The following is a 16,027-nucleotide window of genomic DNA, read 5'->3' as shown; positions in this document are numbered from 1 at the left end:
CACTATGAAGAAGTTCATGGATACTTATGCAAACTAATTCACACAACCAATTTCTGGCACCAAATACAAATTTTGTGTAGCTGCTTGAAACTCACATTAGATTTATACTCCTAAAAGGAAGAAAAAAAGAAAATTTCAAATGTGAAATGGGCACTTGTACACCAACTCAGGATGCAATTCAGATATGATTAAGAGAATGAATAAAGTAATAAAATGGTGTTAAGAAATTTTCTTTTTTTTAAAAAGAGCCACTAAGAATCATTAGCACTCGCCCAGCATGGCTCAGTGGTTGAGTGTCAACCTATGAACCAGGAGGTCACTTTTTGATTCCTAGTCAGGGCACATGTGGGTGAATTTTCAGTGTGGGGCATGCAGGGGTGAGCTAATCAATGATTCTCTCTCATCATTGATGTTTCTATCTCTGTCTCCCTCTCTCCCTCTCTGAAATCCATAAAAATTAAAATTAAAAAAAAAGAATTGTTAGCAACATTAACAGAAATAGCACAAAGGCTCTGCTGCCCAGACCCCATGGTTCCTAATTCAGCTTATTTTCCCACCCTCTTTTTGAGGTGATTTCCAAAAAGTGAGATTCCTGTGATTATGACAATACATCTTTATTATCCTAAAGGCCTCACTTTTTCTCTAATTAAAAGCTGAATTATATCAATAAAGAAGCTTAGCAAAGTGCCTCATTATTTTTTTACTTGTAAGGATCACTTTGTGATGGTAAAGCCAGGCCAGGCTTGAAAATACTAATGACAGACATTAGTTATTGTGACAGCTAGGTTTCAAAAGATTAAGGGAATAATTCAATGACCTCTCTTCCGTGGTGGCTGTAAGATAGGTACTTAAAGAAGAATGATTATTCTACTGAAGAACAGGCATTCTTTACACTTTAGTTTAAATACAAAGCAAGATTCCTCATTCCCTTGCTAGAACGCACCGGTAGCAAACCACAAAAGCTGTCTTCTAACTGTGTGTGTGTTTCTCTTTGGCTGAGCTGGTTACTGTACAGCCACTCAAACTAGATAAACTTAAACCATTTGTAAATACTATGTTATCATTGACATGTAGTACTATCAGGTTAAATTTAGACGTGGGGAAATACTGGAGTTAGTCTGATTATCTTTGACTCCGGTGGAAAATACGATGTGTGTGAAAAGATAGGTACATGGATAAGCCATTCCTGGTAAAGGCCTAATGTGTGTGTGTGTGTGTGTGTGTGTGTGTGTGTGTGTGTGTGTGTACAGCATATGCCAAAGCCACACAAAACATCAAAACATCATAGAAGCCTATTGTTTAAACTTCATTGTGAAAAACTATGTTATAAAAAGCCTTTAATAAAAAAATTTCCTGATTTTTCTTTTTTTATTTTAATTTTCCCAGGAAAGAAAGAGAACTGAAATAACTGAATGGCAAGTAGTAGGAGTGCAGAGAATAAAGAGCCAACCAAATACCACACCACCTGGGGAATCCTGTGACAGAGGCGTAAGTAGCTTAACCACGGCTGACCGTCCAAGAGACAGCAATCCTTTCATGACAAGTTCCATATAGTTCTCCCTCATATTCTGGCATATACCCAGGAAGAAAAATGTTGAAGCCAGAGAAAGTGAAATGTCAGGTAGAGAGGAACCGATATAAGAACACTTCTCAAAGTTCTAACTTCCTTGAAAAGAGGCAAATAGTATGGGGTCTGGAAACTGCAAAATAAAGGTGTCCCTGCCTGTTCCCCTGAGTCTCGCTCAGTTGACTCCCACAGAGCCAGCTATTAAGTCACAAAAGCAGCAGCCCGAGTCTAGAGTAAATGGATGCTGCCTGAGAGGCCAAAAGAGCAGAGAGGGGCTGGGGAGTGATGACCAAAAGGGTTAAGTCAGCCTGGCTGGTTCCTCAGTGGTTATACCCTTGGCCTGAGGACCGAAGGATCACGGGTTGATTCCCAGTCAAGGACACATACCTCGACTGTAGGAGGCAACAACTGATGTGTCTCCCTCACATCAATGTCTCTCTACCTTTCTCTCTCTCTCTCTCTCTCTCTCTCTCTCTCTCTCTCTCTCTCTCTCCCTCCCTCCCTCCCTCCCTTCCACTTCCTCTAAAAAAAAAATCAATGGGAAAAATATCCTCCAGTGAGGATTTGTTAAAAATGGTTAAATCAATGTTTTTTACAGAAACTGTTGAGTTGAATTGGCATATATGCAAGACCAGAGAGAACCAGGTGAGATCACAGCCTCAGCTGGACCCCACCCCTGTCCTTCACCTCCAGCTTCCTTATAAAAATAGAGGGGTGCAAAGAGAGGAGAGGGGAAGGTGCAGCCATATCTGCTCTGGGTCAGGGGTCTGGCAACAGCTTTGTAGCAACATAGAACTTGTCTGCAAATCTATTCCAATCTCAAACGATATTTTGGAAAACATTCAAACTTCTAATTTGGTGTGGTGAAAATATTATTCAAAGGCAACCCTAAAAATGTGAATTTTTCTTTTATCAAACGCTATTTTACATTTCGATGCAAGAATAGGAGTCAAATGTGACTTAAAGGCAAAGATAGACTATGGTTTCCATTTTGAGAGAATGTCTACTTGCAATCTTCAAAAACTGATCATTTGCCATGCACAGACCAACCTTCCATCTGAGAGAGAACCGTTTGAAGTACATTGCCTTAAGAATAAAAATTTCCAACAGAGTCCATGGATTCTAAACCCTTTAATTATAACTATTTCTTCAAATATGTAGCCACTCTGATATCAGGCTCCATAGGAGTCTACGTTACAGGGATATATAAGAGGTTTTCTTGTTTTGCCTGATTTTTTTTAACTGACAAACATACATTTTGCCCTTTCTTTTACTCCATTCTTTGTATGCAATGCCTAATGCTGCAGAGAAAAGGAGACTTATTCAAGAAAAATCCAAAATAACTATAAAGAATATGGGTTTTTACAGTTAATAAGTAACAATCTGCCACTCAGGAGTTGGCACCCTCAACCACTCTGCATGATGCACACTCAGAAGTCAACCCTCCCTCCCCTTTCCAAGAAAAAGACTTTTCAGGGAAAGCATTTCTGAACCAAAAAAAGAAAACATGCTTTGATTCATTCCTTCCCCTTTCCCTTTGAAGCTTCAGCCACATGCTGGTCTTTCAGATCTTTCCATCTTCCCAGCCCCAGGTCAGGTTACTGCCCAGCTCTCACTGGGACTGGGGCGGCCTCTGCATGGGCATGGCCTCCTGCCTCTGCTCCCAACTTGGCCCTTCTAAGGCTCACTTGACCCCGTCTCCTCTGCTCAAATGCTTCCAGGCTTCCCTACCCGCCCTCAGTCTGGCCCATTTGCCCCTAAAATCCCCATTACCCCCCTTCCCACGCCCTGGGCCTCAGCCCAATACTGACTCTCCATTCCTCGTATACACCGGGCACTTATTCATCTCTGTGCCTAGGACCATATTCTTTCCCCCATGCCCCTATGTCCAAATCCTAACTGAACTTTGAAATAAGGCAGAGGCCATCAGGTGGAAACACCCTTAAATTGCTGCCAGCAAACATGCTTCTTACCTGCATCTACCTTCTGGCTGAGGCTACCACTTCTCCTGGAACCCACCCCCACACATCTCCTTAGGGACCTCATCCCATTGATTGCCCCCACCTTCCCCTTTAACCTCAACTTCTCTACACACTTCTCGTCAGCCCACTCAGGTACTATCCATTAAAGAAACTAAAAACCTTCCCCTGATCCCATCCCAACCCTGTTCTCACTCTCCTACTACCACTTTCTTTAATCCTCTGGATAGAACCAAACTGCTTGGCCCCCTCCCTGTCCCCACCTCCTCTTTCCACGCACCCCTCAACACACTGCATTCCGGATTCCATCCCACCGCTCCTGGTTTTGTTATTTTGTAAAATGTATGGACACCTACTATGTCCCAAATAACATTCCTAGTAGTGGGAGGGGAGGAGAAATCAGACATGAGCTCTTGGAGTCCGAAGGTCAAACTGATAGCCTCAAACTGATAACTAAATTCAGTCCAGAGATATATTTTATTTACCTTGTGCTGTGTTTTTAAAAGTACAAATTATTAGTCAAAGACAGATAAGCATGGAACAGACTGATGAATTTCAGAGGGAAGACAGGGGTGGGGGTGGGTGGGAGAAGAGTGTAATATGCATATATGCATAGCCCATGGACACAGACAATAGAGTGGTCCAGGCCCTGGGGGGGACGGGGCAGGTGTGGAGGAGGGGCTACTGGGGGGCAGGAGGGAAACACAGAGGGGACATCTTTAATACTTTCAACATTAAGATAAATTTAAAAATAAAATTCAAAATTCTGGAGACTTCACACAAAATTTCAGACTTTCGGCTTCTATCAAAAAAGGCAGAAACTCTGGCAACACTGCTTTTTTCACTGAGACAGTCATCTGGGGCTGAGAAACAGCTGCCCCTTCAAAGGGGCAAGGGCTCCTGGTTCACCACAGGCCCCACCAAACCCTCTTTGCTTTGACCCCTGTTATCAATGGAGTTTGAACTCTGGATTTAGATCAGTGATGTTCAATAAATATAAACATGTGAGCTACATACATAATTTTAAGTTTTCTAGTGGCCACATTTAAGAAAAGAACAGATGAAATTAACTTTAATAATATTTTATTTAATTCATTATGTCCAAAATAATATTTCAACTGCAAGCAATATAAAAATAGTAATTAGATATTTTACTTTCTTTGTGCAAACGCTTTGAAATCCAGTGTGTTTTTTACACTTATAACACAATTTCCACTGCTCAACAGCCATGTGTGGCTAGTGGCTGCCACATGGGACAGCACAGATCCAGATGCAAAAATAGCTTTGCAGGCAGAGAGACAGAAGGGAAAATATTAAGAAACAAAGAAGAAGAAAGAAGGCAGGACTAAATAAAAAGGTGGTGAGTCTAAAGAATGGGCATATGAGTGCTTTCAAAATAGGAGAGAAGGGACATGGAGAAAGTGAACGGAACTCAGAAGATCAGCTCTAGTTTGTTCCTGGGAGGAAGAAACACCCCTTTATAGGCGAGTGCAGTTGACTGGCAATGCAGATTTTCTGGAGAGAAGCTTTAATGTTTTATAAATAGTCTCAGCATTAGACAGGGGATGTGCTTTGCTATGAAAAGCAACTGGCCAAGTCTCTGAACCCCAGTTCACACCCTTGGCACTCAAGAGGCAGCAGAATGGGCCAGGCTAGGGAGGGCAAGACTCCTGATCAAGACTGGGATTTTAACCAATTGCAAGGAAATGGGTTTGAGGAAAAATAGCAGTGCAGCAGGAAAGTATCTTGAGCTAAGATTCAAGAGCAGAGTTTAAGACTCAGAGATCATAAGGTAAGGATAGTCAGCAGGTGTCTGGAATCCAGATGTGGGGGTGCAATGGCAGAGGCCAGACAAGGAGACTGAGGTGCAAAATCGGATTCCGGGAGTTAGAGACCAGCACCAAGAAATGCATCCCTGAGCCAGAGACCTCAGAAATAGAAACCACTCCCCCATAGTCCATGTGAGCACAATATGGCAGCCACTTAGTAGGCTCAGGTCCTCCCTTCACGCTTACAGGCATAAACCAGGTTAAAATGCAAGCTGAAAACTGCCAAGCTACCAGCTGGGAGAAGAGAGAAATATCAGCCACATCTGTCAGGCGTAAAAAGACTCAGAATCATGAAGGCATTAACAGCATTACACAGCTGTAAAGGATTTTAAAACTTTTCTAGAGACCTTATCTCTGAACAGCTCTAGCCCATCCATTCATTGCATCATTCATTCAGCAACCATTTTTTTAAAATATATTTTATTGATTTTTCACAGAGAAGAAAGGAGAGGGACAGAGAGCTAGAAACATCGATGAGAGAGAAACATCGATATGCTGCCTCCTGCACACCCCCCACTGGGGACATGCCCACAACCAAGGTACATGCCCTTGACAGGGATCGAACCCGGGACCCTTCAGTCCGCAGGCCGATGCTCTATCCACTGAGCCAAATCGGTTTCGGCAGCAACCATTTTTTGAATGGTTCTCCCTGAACCGTTTTTACAATGTCAATTAAATAGGTCAATGGTACTAGGATTTGCCAAATTCTACTCTAGCAGTGCTGGTGCAGGCAGCTCAGGCTGAAGCAGAATAGGTGAAAATGGTGGGATTAGGAGGAGGCATTGATCCTAAAATGCCCAGAGGTCCATTTGTCTATCAGGTGTTGCAATTTTCCAGATCAGCCAGGATCCAAGAGAATGGAAATTAGGCTGGTATAAAATATCAGAAAAAAGACTTCACAGGAAAATTGTTCTCTTAAGAAGGCAGTAAGCAGGACTTTCAAAAAAAAAACAGAGTTTTTTGCATTGCTTACATTCAGACTAATGTTAAATACAAATATTTGGAGACATCAGGGAAATCATGGCCTGATATTCTGCTGAAACAAAATTCTAATTAGAAATTGGTTACATGTGGCTCAGTTAATTGAACATCAACTGTATATCGGTGAGGTCACCAGTTCAATTCCTGGTCTGGGCACATGCCCAGGTTTTGGGGGCTCTACACCTATTGGGGAGTGCAGGAGGCAACCCATCCATGTTTCTATATCATCGATGTTTCTCTCTCTCCCTCTCCTTTCCTCTCTCTCTAAATCAATAAAAACATATTGCCCTGACTGGTTTGGCTCAGTGGATAGAGCGTCAGCCTGCAGACTGAAGGGTCTCAGGTTCGGTTCCGGTCAAGGGCATGTGCCTGGGTTGCGGGCACATCCCCAGTGGGAGGTGTGCAGGAGGCGGCTGGTCGATGTTTCTCTCTCATCGATGTTTCTGACTCTCTGTCTCTCTCCCTTCCTCTCTGTAAAAAATCAATAACATATATTTAAAAATAAATAAATAAATAAATAAAATAAAATAAACATATTAAAAAGGAAAGAAACTGGTTACACTGGAGGGAAAATCTCTTTGCATAAAACCTTGAATTGTTGAAGGATAATCATCACTTTCTACACCTGATTTACAAAAAACAATGTCAGTTAAAAGGAAAGGTTGATAATGACAAGGAAATCAAAATGGCACATAAAGTTAATCATGCAGGAAATAAAATATATGATATTTTTAATGGTGCTGACAAATCAAAATTCACAAATACAGGAAAGATTATTTGTCAAGTGAAAAATTGGCTTGAGGAAGGATGCCTCACACCTTTCAATAATTAACTTTATAGAAAGATAAACTTGTCATAGGTAGGTATATTTTATACTGTAATTTTATGAAAACAGGGAAGCTTATCTAAAACAAGTTCTAAGACATTATTTCATTCACATTAAATAAAACCTCCAAAAGTCAATATTCAAACAATGATCCCCACTTATCAAGAAAGGGTTTTATTTAGGATGCTTGGCTTATTGAGGCAGGGAAATATGTATTTTTAGTAAGTTTTCCAGCAAAAGAAGAAGTCAAAAGTTTCAGATTTCAAAAGATCAATGTCTCCCTTTCTAAAACAGGTGTGTGCTGTGATACTGTAAATAGTATGAATTAACAACAAAAAAATGTATGATCCTAATTTCTGAATCTGCAGATTTTGTCAATGCTTACAATGTCATCCAGGCATGTTTTTTACTCTTCATCAATGTAGAGTTGACAAACATTTTGATAATCATCATGAGCAAAGAAATTACACTACATGCTTCCTAAGGTACCAAAGATAGATTATTAACCTTTAATTTGTGAGATCACCCCTTATGTTCAAAAAATGGGGCAAAAGAAAAGAGATAATGTCTGTTCTAGTTCCTTTATAAATCTATTAATCCTATTTCATCCCTCAAAGTATTTATTCATTTTTCCATGATAATGTGTGTGTACTTACCAAAAGTAATGTAAAATTCTTTCTTTTTTTTTTTACTGTGTTCACTTATTATGTCACCAGTACTACCTTGGTTAATTTTGAGCTATTTGGCCACCACAGCAAGTAAAATACCTGAAATTAAATTAAATGGACCAGCAAAGCTCCCTGCTTTTTTAACACCCACTTTAACCCTCTTACTCATGCTTTTCACTCCCTTCCTCTGGAATGACCTGAAGATCCCAGTATTTTTCAAGAATGCTACAACACAACAAACAAAATGTTTGTTGCACAGCCTGCTCCAAAATGTCCTAATGTCTCATCTCCCTCCCACCCCTGACCGCCCCCCCTCCCACCCCTGACCGCCCCCCTCTCCCACCCCTGACTGCCCCCCCCCCTGACCGCCCCCCCCCCCCCCCACACACACACATTTTGAAAAAGCTACTAATGTTATTCGGGGTGGCTTTTTGTAATTATAGATTTTTAAAATGGTTTTAATCATTTCTGTTAGGAATTCTTTTTTTAATTTGGACCTTCCCAAGATTAAGTTATGTTCTTTGAAGTAATATTAAAGATACCTGAAAATAAACAGCAAAAAAATAACTCAAATCACCTTTTAAAATAATTTTTGAAAACACAGGCTTTCTTTAAAAGGTCAGCTAATTAATAAAGCGAGATCCATTTCACATATAGACTGAATGTAAGAAGATATTGTTCCACATTTTGTCAGGCACTTTTTGTCAGGGCATAGAGATGTGTTTCAGGAATTTCATCCCAGTGAATGAATATTCCTCTTACTATGTTTTGAAACATTTCTATAACACCTTGAATAAAACATTTTTATTCCTCTATGAAGACAATTTTAACAAAATAAATGTAAAGGAAAAACAATAAAAGTTTAACATTCATGAACACTACAAGCTTTTTGTTAAAACACTAAGAAATGCAACATATTCATTCTTCACTATTTATCTTAAAATACTGATTCCCTGATTCTAGCAGAATATAATTTTAGTAACTCATCAAGACAGAATACATAAAATTGGCATATTTTTTATATGCACACAAATTGAGAAAGCATCTTTCCCATCTGTGCTGCAGAAAATGAAATGCATCTGGTGTGACAATATGGCCCAGCACGTGAACGAGAATCAGTGGGACGAAAGGAGTTTCTTTCTTTTCCAAAGCAGATTATTTTAAATAATGCATGTTATATAACATGCAAGACAGTATCAAATGTGTTATAGTGCAGTGCAAAGGTATATTTGGCTAAAGAAAACATAACAGCACGAGGGTTGGCAGGGGCATGGGAGGTAGCTTGTTCCGTTTTAATCACTGTTCAGCATTGACTTCCAAATCTCTTGCCCCAGCAACCCAATCTGATTTTTGGCTTGACATCTCTACCCAGTGTCAGAGTATGTGCACATATGCTGTTGGGGCTTCATGCTGGGCTGGGGGATGGAGAGGTGGGGAATGTTTGGAGAACATGGCTGATGCCAGGAACAAGCAGAGAACAAGAGAAAAACTGAGCAATTTGTCTTGTTTTTTGCAACAAATGTTCTTTCTCCCTTAAAAGAAAGTTCTTTTTATCTTGGCCATCTGAAGATGGATTTTATGCTTTCATTGTCTTTTCTTTCATGTGTTCCCATCTGTTCTTGTGAACTGTGAATAAAACTGAAATCTACATGTGCTACACACTCTATCCCATGCCCAAGTATTTTTGCAGATGATGTGCTCAGAGCTCCAGGGAAGATCTCTGAGACGGGAAGGGAGCTTGGAAGGGTGCTTCAGAGCTAAGCCTACTCCTGGGCACCTTGGTGAGTCCTCATTCTGTTCCAGGTTCCAACCCTATTTCTTCCTCTTCCCCATTCAGAGAGATGAGTGGGCCCATTGAGTTGGGCAGAGAAGTATTTAGAGGACTCAGGAATCCTCTCTTCTGCATCAGTGAGCAAGGGCTGCTCAAACCTGGATTTGTGACTCGTGACAGAGAAAACTGTCCAATTCTCAGAGAGCAAGGCTCCATTAGCAGATGTTGGAAACCACCAACAGTGCCTCTCCCCAGGACTGTGTCCGGCAAGGGACAAGCCCCTCGGGGCTTACTGTCCTGCCTATACCCACCTTTCACCTATTCTTTGAAAGATATTTTAGCTTTTTTTTTTTTAAAATATATTTTATTGATTTTTTTACAGAGAGGAAGGGAGAGAGATAGAGAGTTAGAAACATCGATGAGAGAGAAACATCAATCAGCTGCCTCCTGCACACCTCCTACTGGGGATGTGCCCGCAACCAAGGTACATGCCCTTGGCCGGAATCAAACCTGGGACCTTTCAGTCCGCAGGCCGATGCTCCATCCACTGAGCCAAACCGGTTAGGGCGATATTTTAGCTTTTTTATTTCTTCTGTGTCTTCACTAAAATGCTAGTTCTTTATCATTAAGAGCTTCTTTAGAACTATACATGGTATGACTGTCATTTGTAAATATGACATAATAGATATGCAACAATGAATGAATCACAGAGAACAAAGAACAATATAGCGAATCCATCATAGGACTGATTCTAGGGATGGAAAAAAAAAAAACTCCAGGACATACATAAACTTGCAAGTATTATTAATCAATAGGACTGAAGTCATCTCAGAAACATAAGTTCTAAAACTTGTCAAAGGTAACTGTAGTCATGGGAAAAGATTCTGGAGAATGACTTGACTACAAAACCTCTATCATTTATCAATCATGTGACCCTAGAAAAGTTATTTTAATTTCTTCAAGTATTGGTTCCCTAATCCATAAAAATGGAAACAAGAACTTTGATCATGTAGGACTGCAACAGGGATTAAACCATGTATGGCTATAAAGTGGCCAGTATATGGTGAAGGCACACACAATAATGTTTAGTGTCTTCTCCAAAATAGGTTTAGGTCTTTTGAATATGAAATTCATATTTATACAGCAGCATTTTTGAAATAAATATTGATGGTGTCTGAAAACTTTCAGGTAAAAATAAACATAAATACCAATTCAGAATTCCCTGCTGTTGCTTTGAAAATATCTTGCTTCAGTGAGCTGCAAAGTAATTTAATAAGTTAACATTTGCAGTAATATCTCTACCATCCAATCTAATCCAATTATTATTTGTCTTATTACTCTTGGTTGCAAAATTTCATCAAAACAAATGTAAACAGTACCCCAGCTCTAAAATTCTTATAATTAGGCTATGTACACACTAAAAAAAAACCCACACTTTTTAAATACATAGTATTCATCTTTACTGAATTTAAAACATCCTTTTAAAATGACTTTTTAACTTTACTTTTGGAACCAGAAACAGGACTTCTCAAATTCTTTTTCAAGATGAAGGGAAAAGTAGGTTTAATTGGGCTTTTTGTCAATAATATCCCTGCCTCCTCTTCTGAGAACATCAGGAGTTTCCTCCAACATCAGCTAACATCAGGTTGCTGCACTCAACTGTGTTTATTAAACAATAAAACACTCATACTCTGCTCTATTTTCTGAAACCATACTAATAAACTATGAAGAGTTTCAACTGAAAGCACATCTATTCCCATATCTTATCCTTCTAAACACAGCTTTATGTTTTCTGTAGTTAAAGTTTTAATAACATTTACAAAAGGAGAGCCTCCCTCTAGAACAGTGGTTCTCAACCTTGGCTGCACATTAGAATCACCTGGGAATCTTTTTAAAATCCTGATTCCTGGGACTCATCCTCTGGAAATTCTGTTTCTTTGTTATGGGGTGGGGCCACAACATTAGTAACAAAGAAACAGAATTTCCGGAGGATGAGGCCCAGACATCAGGATTTTAAAAAGATTCTCAGGTGATTCTAATGTGCAGCCAAGGTTGAGAACCACTGCTCCAGAAGACAGAGGGAGTGCAGGCAGCCGCTCCGCGGAGCGCCTTGGGGCCCTGCATACATGTTTACTGGATTCTTGTCCGAATACACCTCTGTGATCCGAGTCATGATGCAGGAAGCAGCGCGCTCACAACGCAGCCGCTTCAGGTGACTATTCCATCTTAGAAAAGGCCACAGGAACACATTTCACTAACTCGGCTGAGACGCGCGCAGGCTGCTCACTTGTTGGGCAGCGACCCACTTGCCGGGAAGTTTCAGGGAGGGAGTGTGGGTCAGTCAGCAAACCTCTGCTCGAAGGCTTTCCCCACTCCGTTACCTCGCGTTTACCGTTAAGTCACCTGTTCGCATTTCTATTCCTTCCTGCAAACCATGTGTGTCCAGTGCTGGCCCCTCCACACCACCATCATCCATGGTTGTCATCCTTTTCACGTTTGGGGGTTTGTTTTTCTTTTGACAAAGTGAGACAAGGTGGAGAGTCCTTCTAGAAGACCTCCAAAAAGTACCCTGAATTATGTCTAACTTCATTTCTCCCCTGTTTGGCGACCATTAATGCTTCCTCTTTCACTGTCACCACATAAAGCTATTTCTGACCAAAGTAAAGTCGGGGTGCAAGACTTATCTTCACTAAGCAGGTGCGGGACGTTTTCTTTCCACGGTTTGATTTGCCTGGGAGCACCCACACCCCCTCGCATGTCTCGGGGTCTCGGTCCCCCCAAAGCTGGAGGCGTGGCCCGGGCACCCAGCACTCACCTGGCTGCCGCCGCACTCCCCACCCTTCTCCAGGGTCCAAGGCTCCCTGCAGCTCTGTGCCCGCTCTGCCCCCGCCGGGGGTGGAGGTGGCTCCAGCAGCTGCTCCAGGCTGGCAGTGCCTGGCAGGGAGGAACTCTTCTGATGGCACAAGTGCGCCGCGGCGCCCCGACGCTGTGCACCCTCATCTTGGGCACGGTTCCCCCTCGGGGGTGGCTGAGGCGAGGAGGACAAGGAAGAAGCAGCGGAGGACGAAGAGGGAGCTGAGTCTGGGGAGCGGCCGCCAGGAGGCGTCGCTCCGCCTGCTCCGGTCGCTGCCGCGGGCCCCTTTCCCGCGGGGAGCAAATGCTCGCGGATCCTGCGGCGCAGCGTGGACCCCTGCTCGCCTCCGGCGGGGCCACCGGGCTCCAGAGACTCTGGGGAGGAGCAGCACAGGTTGGGCTGGGAGGAGGAGAAGACACGGTCCAACACTTGCTTCCGTTTCTTGAAGCCGATCCACCTACCGCCCGTGCCACCCGCTCCGGCCAGTGCTTCCCGCCTGCCCCCAGGGGGTGGCGGGGAGGGCGACGGGGTGGCCGCAGTGCGCTGCTCCTGGCCCCCGGCGCGCCCGCTGCTGCCGCCGCCCTTACTCTTGGCCACCCCCAGCTGCAAGTTCTTCCAGAGCCGGGCCTGGAAGGAGGAGGGCGCAGCGGCAGGCTCGGAGGAGCCCGCGGCGGCAGCCTGGGGCTCCATCCTCCACTCCCCGCTCCTCCTCTTCCCTCCTCCTCCGCCTCCTCCTCCGGCTCCACCGCCCTCCCTGGCTGTGCCTCCTCCCGGAGCCCTGCGGCGGTGGTGGCGGCGGCGAGGGGCGCAGCAGCAGAAGCAGGGAGCGCCCCGGGGCTTCAGGCCAGCGCGGGGGACAGACGCCGCTGCCTCGGTTCTCCGGCCGTGGGACTCCCGCGCTGCCTCTCCCCCCCGCACCTGCCCGGGTGGGCTGGCTCTGTCGCTGAGTCTCAGCTGCCAAGCCTGCAAAGTTTCTAGCTCCGACCTCCACGGCTCCAGTCCACCGGAGTCCCCCAGGCCGCGCCCTGCCTCCCTCTCCTTGTAGCTTCCAGGTTCAGAGGCTACGCGCCCCCGGGCGTGCGCCAGGGACGGCACCCGGTGCCCTGTCGATAGCACCTGTCAACTGGATCCCTGCGAGACTCGCACCACCGGGAACGTGGGGCTGAAGATTCCCGGGACCAGCAGCCCCGAGGGAGACTCCTGGACCATCCTGCAGCTCCCAGATGGGAGGACGGGCCGGCGAGAGCCGGGTGGAGCCAGACTGCTTCCTAGGCTCCAGCCACAGTTCCCCGCGCAGCCTGCTCAGGGCTGCTGCCGGACGCACCAGCCAGCCATCGTCTGGGTCCGATGAAGTGAGCTAGAGCGGAGACCGTGCGCCTGCGGTGGGTCCTGCGGGACGCCGAGCTTCCACAGGCGAGATGAACACGCTTGAGTTCTGGGGCTGAACACCGCTGCCCCCGCCCGGTTGCGCTCCGGTCCAAAAGGAGAGTTAGATTTCTTCTGCCTTGACTTCATCTCCCTCCACCCCTCCCCGCTCTTTATTTATATGTGCAGTGTTTCTCCTACGATCAGGGCCTAGAGATTTCTGGAGTCTGACAATAAGGCCAGCCCCGAAGTTGCAGGAAGTTTAAGGTGGCCGAGGCCAGGAAAGATGCGCACTGCCTCTGACCCCCGTTCCAAACGCAGGGAATCTTGTTCTTTTCACTGAATTGCATTTCCCTGTGGTTACTTCACTTGCTTCATTGCCAAGGCAAATAGAAAAGGCTTTTTAGCTCATTCAGCCTTTGCTTCTCTCCAAATCTACTGATCCGCGGGTCTTCTAATTCTACTGAGAGAGTCTCTTGAAAGGCTGGTGACACAGTGCCCCTTCCCTCTTCCATTGCCCTCCGCACCCCTAAATGTGGAAAGCATGGAAGAGTTACCTGGGCTTCCCCCCCGCCACGCCTATTCCAATCTCATCTAGCTAACAGTATGCCCTCGAGATGTTACCAGACTCTCTAACCTTTTCGTTTTTCTATTTTTTCTTGCCTTTATAACAAATACTTAAATATTTATTGAGCACCCACTATGTACTAGGCTCTTTGATAGATTCTGGGGATGCAGCTGTAACCAAGGGAAAGAGGACCCTACCCTAATAAAGCTCATCTTCCAGTGCCTGTGAGTCAGACAATAAACACAATGTCTAACAGTGAAAAGTCCCATGGAGACATTAAAACAGGCTACCATAATGGTGTCTATGGAGGAAGGGTTAATGGATAAATTACAGGACACCCAATTAAATTTGAATTTCAAATAAACAATGAATATTTTTTTAGTGAACATATGTCCCAAATATTGCATGAGACATGCTAAAATGCTATCTGTTGTCTATCTGAAATTCAAATTTAACTTAGTGTTTTGTATTTTTATTTGCTAAATCTGGCAACCCAATAGGAAGGGTTTTGGGGTTTTGCTATTTTGTTGTTACGTTTTCTTACCTTATGTATATAGAGAAAGTCTCCCTGAGGACTTAGCTCAGTGCCTCAGACTTTTTCACAGGGGCAAGTTGAAAGTATCACAACCACAAAAAATTACCTGAATATAGAGATTCTCTGATAGCCCAAAAGGAAACAGCAAATATCCAGAAGTGTTCTTCTCTTTAACATAGGAAAAGTATTTTGTTATTAGTTTTTCTAGGACATGTAAACAAAGTATGAAGAAGAAAAGTAAAAAAATATAGAATTAACTGTAGAAAAGTGAGAAGAAATGACCACTACTTCTTCCAGAACTCTTTATAAATATGTCAATTTTGTCATATTTATATGATAAGGGCCCATGGACCCATGGAGATAACTCTACACAATTCAACCTTTAGTCTCATACTGATGCATTTAATTGACTTTTATACCTTAATATTTCCACTTCTCTCTTTACTAAATTTTTTCTTGACTATACTATCCCTGAGATTTCAGGTTCTGAAATCTGTGATCCCAAATCACATTTCTCCATCCATGTGAATTCATTTACACAACTTGAGAGCATATTTAACTCTTTCTAAACATCTGAGATGGATTATAAAATGTGAGGCTGTCCTACAAATTATGCATTATATAAATTTGTACTAGATACGATCTCTGTCATTAAATGTCTTATTGTATTTAAGAGAAGATACTTATAAAAACTCTACAACACAAGGGGAAGCTGAATAGTACAATCTGATCCCTGTGGGGAATAAAGAGGTGTGAAGGTCACTTCTGCCTTGACTAATAAAAGGTTTCTTGTTGGAGGTATCATTTGAGGTAAGACCTATTGCAGGCGACAGAGTACACTAATAAGATAGATGGCCACCTGCAAAGGCAAGCAAAATTCGTGGCACATAGCAAGACTTCAATAAATGTTACCTCTTCTATTTATTACAATTTACTATCCATCTTAAACACTGACAGAACACCTATTGATTTAATTAATATGAAATTAATATGTGCATCACATATTGAAATAGCGGAAGTTGGGAAGGTGATGGATAGTGCAATATCTGAGCAGAAACCCAAAGGAAGTGAGGGAGGGAACAAA

The 16,027-nt window shown here is 43.3% G+C and overlaps 1 protein-coding gene across 10 annotated transcripts in view; it reads right to left on the bottom strand.

The window, feature by feature from the left end:
* The window catches only part of MCTP1 (multiple C2 and transmembrane domain containing 1), a 441,268-nt gene extending 427,447 nt beyond the window's left edge, over positions 1–13,821 (bottom strand). For all 10 annotated transcript variants that reach the window (XM_059694087.1, XM_059694091.1, XM_059694090.1 and 7 more), the window contains exon 1: positions 12,437–13,821. In XM_059694087.1, the coding sequence (XP_059550070.1) occupies positions 12,437–13,165 (729 nt within the window). In that variant the 5' untranslated portion in view covers positions 13,166–13,821. The remainder of the gene's footprint in view (positions 1–12,436) is intronic.
* Positions 13,822–16,027: the final 2,206 nt, after the last annotated feature.

This window comes from Myotis daubentonii, chromosome 4 (genome assembly GCF_963259705.1).
Source record: "Myotis daubentonii chromosome 4, mMyoDau2.1, whole genome shotgun sequence".
Taxonomy (NCBI): domain Eukaryota; kingdom Metazoa; phylum Chordata; class Mammalia; order Chiroptera; family Vespertilionidae; genus Myotis; species Myotis daubentonii.
Note: the sequence above shows the minus strand (reverse complement) of the source record. Positions and strands in the feature narration are given on the sequence as shown.